At 37.9% G+C, this 10327-nt stretch overlaps 1 protein-coding gene across 1 annotated transcript in view; it reads right to left on the bottom strand.

Annotated features, from left to right (window-relative positions):
- The window catches only part of LOC128307259 (homeobox protein B-H1-like), a 39788-nt gene extending 37262 nt beyond the window's left edge, over positions 1 to 2526 (bottom strand). Inside the window, exon 1 of the mRNA XM_053045019.1 lies at positions 1908 to 2526. Coding sequence (XP_052900979.1) covers positions 1908 to 2526 — 619 coding nt within the window. The remainder of the gene's footprint in view (positions 1 to 1907) is intronic.
- Between the last annotated feature and the right edge of the window lie 7801 nt (positions 2527 to 10327).

Consider the following 10327-nt stretch of genomic DNA (forward strand, 5'->3'; position numbering starts at 1 on the left):
AGGTGTACATTTCAATTGCCTCTTTACTGTTAAGGTTCAGTGAGCAGAATAAAACAGAGAGGTAATAATAATCATGGGGAACCAACTATGGTGACAAATTGACTAGTCCCATTGACAAGTTGACAGCCTATTAAAATCACAGCTAATAAAAATGAAAGAAAAAATCGGTTTTTACTCAAATAATTGAGTTTACACGCACATTGTGAAGATGTTAGAGTAAGTAATCATACTTTGGAGAAAGACTACCGAAATTTGAACAATTAAATTTTATTTTCGATATTTTGAATAGCCTTTACCTTATGGTCCATTTAGTTTACCTAAGGCACGGTCCGGTGATGTATTGGTAGCGGCACGACAGGACCGAGGAAAATTCTATCCGAACCAAACCGTAGCAAGGATTGACTATCCGGCTTCATGGTAAAAATAAGTCGATACCACATGGCCGGCAAGTTGTATTATACGAAAGCAAATAATTTGTATAGACTATTGTTCAATAGATGTTAACTGCAACAGAGGAATTTGCATAACAAATATTACTCAAAGTTAATAATATTATTGCAATTGAAGTCTCTGAGTATCATTCGCTTAATACTTTGGGACAACCTCTGTTTTCTGGATTTTTTAACATCCCAAAAACTATGTCACTTTAAAATAATGTACATTCTCAGGATATGACACAACATTTTACAGGCGTATGAACTAACTTCGAAATAACGAAAAAATACAACTTTAATCAGTGATAAACTCTTTATTTCGAACCACTCCTGCATTTTCACCTAAGAATAACGGCAAGCAGCAAATCGTGTAAAAATAAAATGTAACACCATTTTCATTCATTGTAGCATTTAAAGGATTAAATATACGGCCCGGCCGTTCTTCCGATAAATAAAATAAGCATTTAGTGGGTTCGTTGCTTATTTTTCGTTTTACGATATTGCGCATGTCACTTGATGTGTGTTGCATTTGCTGGGTGTATTCAATCGAGATTCGATTTTTTTTTGCCTTGCAAAATTAAAAGATGTTTTTTTAATTTCGAATTATTGACCTTTATTATTTTCTTAAAGCAATCAAACATTTTATAAGGCTTGTTTATTTTCCATTGTTTGAAATACTGAAAAAAATTCGATTTTATATCGAAATCGAAAATCGAAGGAAGGAATCATGTTACGTTTTTGAAGTGGTAAAGCCCTAAATATGCAGCAGTGGAAATGTTTTCTTTCAGTACGAAAAGAAACGTAACGAAGGTAAATCTTAAAAACAGAGGACAGGGGGAGACCAAGAAGGAACGAAAAATGATAATGAGGAAGACATCTAAGAAGTATTAAAACGCGTTTTATGGGAAAGCAACGAAAGTGCGGGCGAGAAGGAAGCGACGGCTAAACCACAAAATATGATACAATACAAAAATGTTAAAAGTTGTCATCTTTGTATCGCTGAACTACCAACACAATTACAAGTCCGGTTCAGAAAAAAAAATAAAAGGCACCCTGCGCTATACTCTGCAGCCGCAAAACATGTAACGGAATATGTAAGAGAAATAATACAAAAAATTCTTTATCTTGCCAAATATATATATATATATATATATATATATATATATATATATATATATATATATATATATATATGTATATATGTATACATATGTGTATATATATCATACATTAAATTCAGAAACAGCAAATTTAACGCATGATACACTTGCATTCAATTTCAGTTATGCACATAATCTCTAACGATCCAGAACAAACCCATTAATTCACTCACATAACTAGATCTTTAATCGCAAGTTTATAGTGATAAATACTTGGTGTTTCTAACATCATGACGGCAATCGTCGCCTGTGTTGTACACTTAGAATTAGGTGCTTTAGCTTGCTGATTTCATAATTAGAATAGTATGCTTACCATTGCTGCATACACTGGAGTTATCCATTGGACAACTATCATCGCTGTCACTTTCCTGGTCGTGCTCATCCATTAGCCCATGGCTAGCCAGACTGTGAGCATCAAGCCCATGGTGATGGTGGTGGTGATGATGATGATGGTGAGGATTTTTATGTTGATTGTGTTGTGTTTCGCCACCATGACCGGCGTTTATTGCGGCAGCAGCGGCGGCTGCGGCGGCGGCAGCAGCTGCGTGCAGCGCGAGTGGGCCAGCTCCTGCGTGCAGCATCGCCGTCGATCCGTGTCCAGGAAGCGAGAGGCTGAGATCCCTCGGACCATTAGGCGGGCTTGGCGTGCGTCCTTCGCTTCCGTTTGTGCTGCCGTTAATGATACCAGTGATGGGAGAGACACCTGTCGCACCAATATTTAGGCTGCCCGAAAGGGTCTCCACACTCCCTTGGTTGATAGCAGGATGGCCACCGGTGCCGTTCGTCAGGGTTTCGATACCATCGCCCGTTTCCGGTGGGCCGGTGTTGGATGGAGGAGAGGGACCACTTCCGGCAAGGATATCAGTGATCATGAACCGCGATCTAGGCGGCTGTAAAACCGCCAAAGAGTTGCGCTGAACCGGTACCGTCATTCCCGGTCCTGTTCCACCGCCGGTTTCGTCCCCTCCTCTGCCTGGCCCACCGATGTCCGCAAGACCAGTAATATTGGTATGCTCGAAAGGGCTTTCGCCCGGAATATGCCACTGGAGCACGATTTTGACGGCTGTTTGAAAAAACGTTTGTGCGGAAAAGAAATATATTCGCTGCCCTGTTAGGCAAACTGTAACACGCGCGTGGCCAAAATGACACTTTATTACAACTTTTTCCTTTTTTTATCCGCACACATAAGATCACTTCACTAGAAAAGCACAAAAAAGCAATTTATGACAAATGATTATGCATACGATCACGCATTAAAAAAATGCACGCAGTCGAACCAATACTATTGTTTATTTCCTTGCGTGTTCGCAGACCGAAAAGATAACTTGTTGGATGGATAACCCCATCATAAAGGTCGTACACTTGGGTTTTTTGTTTTTTTTTCATAACTTATGCGCTATCACCAGTATGCCATCTAGCTTTTAGTACAACAGTAGATGTGGGGTTGCACAAAATATATAATGTTTTCGTTGATGGTCTGTAACCTTTTCACAGCAACTCACACACCCCTCACCCTTAATTATTAGGGAAATGAAATTCTTGAAATTGCATTCCTAATGGCTGCATAGTAAAATGTACACACATAAGTCAAGCTTCTATTTCGTCGAGACAAATCAACAAAACAACAAACAAACTAAACATTTATAGTACAGCAAAGGTACGATCTGTAACTTTATAAACATAGCTCAACATCACTTATGCCCTTGTAAATTATGAACAATATATCATGCTCATGGGCCACAGTTAATTAACTCGATCTCATTATGTTCTTTCGATTCAGTGACTTCAGTTGTTGTTCGTTTTACGATTGATTGAATTTGAATAATGTTTTGGTAGTAGAATTGATCAGTTGATTGATTGCCTGTACTACCTTCTACACTACGTAGTAGTGTCACGTAATGCCGTTATTTGATCCATTGCAGAGTTTGTAACACATGTCATTGGTACAGAAATTGTTGTACTAAGGACAGAGCGCAATATTATTTCCGTTGGCGTCTAATTGTTTTTTTTGCTCTGCTGTGTCGCATATTGTTTAACACCTATGCCCAACGCTGAACGATATAAAACTATTTTAGCGAAAGAATAAGGCATTCTGTTTAAAATAGTGCGACCTTAGAATGCGTACACATATACACGCGTTATTGCACTACCAAATACAAGCATGCACGGACGCTCATAAATGTGCAAATAAATAAACCAACATCACACAATTATACACATCACTTCTCCTTCATACACACGCAACCAACAATATTTCACATAAACATACCCCTACACACACGCACACACACTCACATACACACTGAAGCAGGCGCGCGCGCGCACACACAGGTTTAAAATTATCTTTTCGTGCTGGAGAACTTGGCACAGTGCACTGAACTATTGAATTCGCAAAACTAACGGATCGTATTAGTAGCACTTTTCGTTGTTTTTTTTATTCGCTGCGAACTTAACACGCTTTAAATGAGAAAGATCGCGCCTAGCTCACTCATCCACACATGCTTTAACATGCAACGTTAGATACACACTGAAGCCAGCGAAGCTCTTCAGCTAACGCCGAAGCCGCGTTGCAAAACAACGGCGAACAGTTATGAGTGTAAACGAGAGGGTGCAAAGCTAAAACACAAAAATATATTCAAAAATTGATGCTATCTCAGAGCATAAAAAAGTGAGAGCGTATGATTGCTGGCCGGCCACTTGTTTCCAGCTGTAGAGTAAACGAGAGAATAAGCGGCTCGCTCAACGCGGTAGTGCATTGCTATGCGTAGGTTGCTTTTATTCTATACACGATAAAGTGCAAAAACAATTCATGTGATAGCCACGCCTTCTATTTTTGTTGCCATGATAACTCTGGTGAACTTTCTGGTTCGACCCTGCGGTTCTAAGCGCTCTGATTAAGAGAATTTTACACGTAACACAACGGACATAATAGGCGGAGCAACAACCTATGCTTCGCGCTGAGGAAATGTGCGATAGTAAAATTATGTTTTGAGTAGAACAGATATGTTCTTATTTTTTCCCTTGATTTTACTTACGCCTGTACAACTACAGATTCAACATCTCCATTAGCTGATTATAACCATGAATATAAATGAAACAAACATTAAATCTCGACAAACCCACTTCCATATATAATCACCAATGCACTGAGAAGCTGAATAGCTGAACATACATATCGTTTTACACCAAGCGAACCAAAAAACACATAACAATTGATTCTATTTGTTCTAGGAATCTGGTGGAACGAAATTCATAACTAAGGTGTTTATACCCTAGTTTTAATCACCTATGCAAAAGTTGTAGCCATTTTTTGTGCCAAAAAATTCGCATTTGTCCAATGATGTATTCTAATACACTATTTTTGGACGATGATGTCTTGAATGAATTCTAGTCAACCAATGATCGTTTGTAAGGTTTGTTTGGTAAAGATAATGTTTAACATATGTCATCATATGCATGCATCTACAACATGCAGAAACTACAATTATCTTTCGTATTTGACAATATTTACAACAGCTGCATGTAGCTGTGTTAGATTTTATTTTTCAAATTTTATGAAAAATCAATAATGCTTCTTTTCGGCAAAACGACCTACTAGGTCATGCTTGGCGTATAATGTGTTACTAGACATATTCGTAGCACGTAGCCGAGAAAAATAAATCCTTGCTAAGGAGACACGGTCCAGATAGTACTTTTTTTAGCAACAAGCAAGAATAGCTGTCACACAGATGAATGCCATCACGGAACAAAAATCATTAAACGGAAAATAATCGAACTGAAAAAAAAAATACTATTACAAAAAATAAGCAGTCTGTAAAGTAATATAGTGATGTGTAGAAAAGGTTGAACGATTGCAGCAGCTTTGATATAAATGTCCTCTTGTTAATGTTATTTTTGCATGCATTTGGGGCGGTTCGGTGATGTATTGATCGACGGACTTCATACCACAAGACCTGACCAAAACCCCTTCCGGACCTATCACCCGAACGCAGGACTGCCTATCTAGCCACGGGTAAATAAAGTCACAGTATGCTAGAAATGGCATACCTAGAACTCTAGAGGTTGTTGTGCCGATGAAAAGGAGATATATGTAAACCGAGGCGGCCCAATCGCATGATGATAGTAGCGCCGGTCTTCACACGAACGGATTGTACCAAAATCCCATCCGGACCAAATCCCTCGTAGCATGGACTTCCATCCAGCTACATCGTAAAACACGATGCCAGAAGCCAGAAATGTCAGACAATACCAAGTAGGTCGTTGCGCCATGCTTTTTTGGCGAAAAGAGAAAGAGAGAGAAGAAAGACGTATTGATATATAGACACACACACATGTATATATATATACATATATATATATAAAGATATATATAAAGGCACTACTATATATATATATATATATATACATGTAGATATTTGTATATATATTTGGCGTAGCCGCAGTAGTCACGGTACCCTAGGACCATATTTCACAAGGCAGGACCGGTACCAAACCCGAAACAAATCATACGCTTGGAGTGTTATTATCGCCACTCAAAGAAAACCAGAAATTACAGGCATGGAAAATTACCAACATGATTAAATTAAGTTTAGGAATATTGCAATACATGATAGCAACCTCATAGATGGTCGAATTGTCGAAACATTCAACAATTTCGTAAAACATAGGAAGTTTACGAGCGAAAACACCTACATCATGGTCAGATTTAAATTTATTACGTTAGTTTCATAATATTTACCCAAGATTCTAGACCACTTGTGCCCTAAATCATTCGTGAGAATGCATATTGGACCATGTGCTTACTGAGTCAATTGCGTAAATCTTTGCAAACCAACATAAATTAACCAATTTCAAAGTTAGTGATAAGAAAACCTCTCTTTAGTACAATTTCAATTCCCTACAAAAAAGCATTTGATATTTGAACTATACTTCAGAATGTTGAGAACTCTCGAATTTTGAGTACAGACTGCAGTCGAGGTGATTGATGTTGTATTAATAAATGGAATTTTAATGGAAAACAAATTTCCAGCATTTCATTCACGTTTTATTACTTAAAATATGGATTGTCGGAAGAGTATGAATCAACCCAACTATTTTCTCTGCTACTAACTACTATGTTTAAACTTAAAGTGTTCAATAATTACAATAAATCGCAATAAAAAAATAAATCGCCTTTTTGACGCGGTCCAGCAGTGTATTGGTAGCGGCGCCGGTCTTCACACGACAAGACCGAAGCAAAAATCCCATCTGGACCAAACTCTCGTCAAGCAATTACTGACTGTCTGACTACGGAGTAAAGTGAGTCGATACGGTTATTCTAACGGAAACAAATAAATTAAACTATTTTTTTGATAAATAGTATTCATTCGTAACCTGTTTGAGCTGCCTCGACACATGAGTTGGATGCAAACGCTCTAAATACTAGAATTAACTAAGTATGATACACATTCTTTGGAACATCAAATGGTTAAGCATTACCTAACGCGTTGACATACCAGTACGAAGCGTAGTGCCAAGACTTACATCCGGTCGTATTGGATGATTCTCGTTTCTTGTCAATACATGTCTCTAGCGACTACTATTATCCGGTTATGGCGTATCCAAAATGACTTGCACCTATCTGAGACATATGAGAAACAAATCGCATGGTTACATTAATGATTTCTTGTAAATGTTTAATTTTGCCCCAAATAATCGCTGAGTGAAACAACGTAACGTGATTAGTTTAGGCACCTCAAGGATGGCGATTGACAATCATCCGCGTGAAGCTACAAAGTGTTATCTATTAGATGCTGCAATCTCACTAAAACACTAATCAAGAGCAACATAAAATGACTATGGTAAGCTCAATCTTCTGTACTGGATTCTGGAGTTCACTCTCTTCAGTAAGACCACACTCGGTTTCAAAAATATGCGAACAGTAGGGCATGCCTGATCTTTATGAATACAAAGAAAATTAAATCTTCAAGCCAGCATGCCTGGAATAAGTCAAATAACCAGAGGAAGAGTAACAAGTACGTGTCGCAATATCTGACGAACCTTGTCGAGTGTGCGAAACTAACTACAAAGCGCTTTTCTCTACACCAGTGGTCGACAAAATATGACTCGCGAGTTTCATGCGGCGCATTAATAGTGGCTCTTCGTTGAAAATTATCCATCCCACAATAAGTTTTTGTTCATTTGTTTCCTGTATTTAAACCTGATTGCTCATGGATGAGGATATGCGAATAGGTTCTGCAAAGAGATACAATTTTTGACTGGCTATAACGGCATACCACATATATCTGGCATATTTTCAAATATCTGAATGGTCTCTTACAGTTGGCCATCTTCATAGATCACTTATACTAGTATTCCACAAATATTTTCTAACACATAAAGCTCTGGCGAGTTAACCAGGTCATTGTATTGATTTCCGATGTTTATAGGTAACCCTTTTGTATTTGCTGGCATAATGGAAAGCGTATAATCCGGTGATGACTATAACGGACAATAATACATTTTAATGCATTTTTTTTAAATCATGCCACATGTCCTATAAGTCACCAATAGTGAAAATGACTATTACATGCATCCATAACCTTACTAACATAAACATACTTGCACCCGTAAATTTTACTTCCGGTGAGATCTGAGAATTGCGGTGTGGTCCGGTGGTGGTCCGGTGGTAACGGCGCCGGTCTTCACACGACAGGACCGAGGAAAATCCGGACCCAACCCCCGTTAGACTGATTATCCGGCTACGTGGTAAAAATAAGTCGATACCGTTTGACCGTTCTAACGAAACAAAAAAAAAGATATGAGCATTGAGATGTTGCGAACCACAACGATGATTCCGTCATGATAAGCGAAATGTTCGGCAGGCCTTGGTAAGAGTGATTTGACGGTTGTTTTAACACGCACATACATAAATGCATACTTCAAAATTTTTGAAAACCATTTACGCCTTCGTTTTCGATCTTATATTGGCTCTTTGTAACTCTTTGCTCCAAGAAGTTTGACGACCACTACTGAAGATATATACTGTTTACACCACCATTATTAAAGAGCAAAACAACTCAGCTGCGTTATAAACTTTAACAACATCAAAATTTTTAGCTAAATTTTGCTGACTGATCGCGATCGCACATTTATTTTTTTGTTTTCATTAGAACGGCCAGGCCACACGGACTTATTTTTACCACGTAGCCGGATAGTCAATCTTTGCTATCCCCTATTAAGATGCCCGTGCTTCCCTGTCGTGTGAAGACCGGCACCACTACCAATACACCACCGGACCGCGCGATCAGCACATTTAGATAAATAAATTTTTATAAAGTAAGAATTCCTTACGCTCCGTGTGCTTCGCTCATTTTTTCGGTTGCAATAATCGGTCGCAATAATACAGAGAAGATTGTTAGCAATGTGGTAAACTTATACGAACGGAATTCCCGGGATAAGGTACTCTTTTACTATTCGTAGAAGACAATGTTTCTAAACTATCGTGAATTGTACCATAAATAAAGTTATAGATAAAACCAAAAGCAATAGGGTCTAGTCGTTCTTGTTGAACGAAAAAAGCATTAGAGGAAATTGGTGACGGTAAAGTGTTATGCCGTCACCTGTTTATCATCGTAACGCCGGTCATTGTATGAAAATTGTGCAGGGGAAAATGCATCAACTGTTTCCGCGCCTCACACATTACACACGTGATACTGTTGACTTCGATTTCACAAATTCTTCATAGAGTCTTTGTCTATATACATACAACATTCATTTGGCCTAGGTACTCATACTTAATGATCCTAGGCAACGCTAGATGTTAACTGATAAGGATTTTCCGATTATGATTTTTGAAGACCCGAAAATAAATAAATCCCAAAAACTACGACCGAGTACACCCGCGATAAAGTGACCTTTCACTGTTTGGAGTTTGTCTTCAAACGAATGTGAATTGTACAATAGATTAAGTTACCCTTAGTTGTAAGCAATACGGCTTGGCCGTTCTTGAAGAAATGAAAAAAATCCCGAAAACGAGGTGGCCATTCCAAGGATGTCATGTTCGTCACATTCAATTAATAAATGTCTTGCATTGATGCACAGTATGCTTAGTTGAACGCTTTATTGTTTATTGCAGCTAAAATCTTCTTCTTATTCTTCTTGGCGTAACGACGTACTATGTCATGCCGTTCATTTTAGGCTTACTAGACTTATTTTACCTCATAGCCGAATAGTTGCTACTAAGCCTATACAGGTCAACTAGGCCAATAAGTCAAAAAAATAAAAATCAGCAGCATCTTTCATTCAAAAAGTATTTGTACGTGATGAAAAGAAGCTTAAATAATATGTTTAATTTTAAAGACACGAGACAATTTAATTAACACGAATAATTACTAACGGACAGCACGGAATTATTATTACTAATGACTAACTAATTCTAACAATTATTACCAATACCGGTTCTATGTAATAATTAACGAAATATTTTATGTGATGTGTACGTTTTCCATAATGCAAAACAAATTATTCAATTGAAAAGCAATATAAACGTTACCTTGAGGCCGATATACCATGGTAAATTTGAAGCTGTAAACCAGATAAAAAAAGACAAAGTAAGTAACGAAAGAACAAAAACAAGAAGAAGAGCAAGCAGAAAAACAAGAACAAGAACAAGAACAAGAACAAGAACAAGAACAAGAACAAGAACAAGAACAAGAACAAGAACAAGAACAAGAACAAGAACAAGAACAAGAA

The sequence above is a fragment of the Anopheles moucheti genome, chromosome X (genome assembly GCF_943734755.1).
Source record: "Anopheles moucheti chromosome X, idAnoMoucSN_F20_07, whole genome shotgun sequence".
In the NCBI taxonomy this organism is placed as follows: Eukaryota; Metazoa; Arthropoda; class Insecta; order Diptera; family Culicidae; genus Anopheles; species Anopheles moucheti.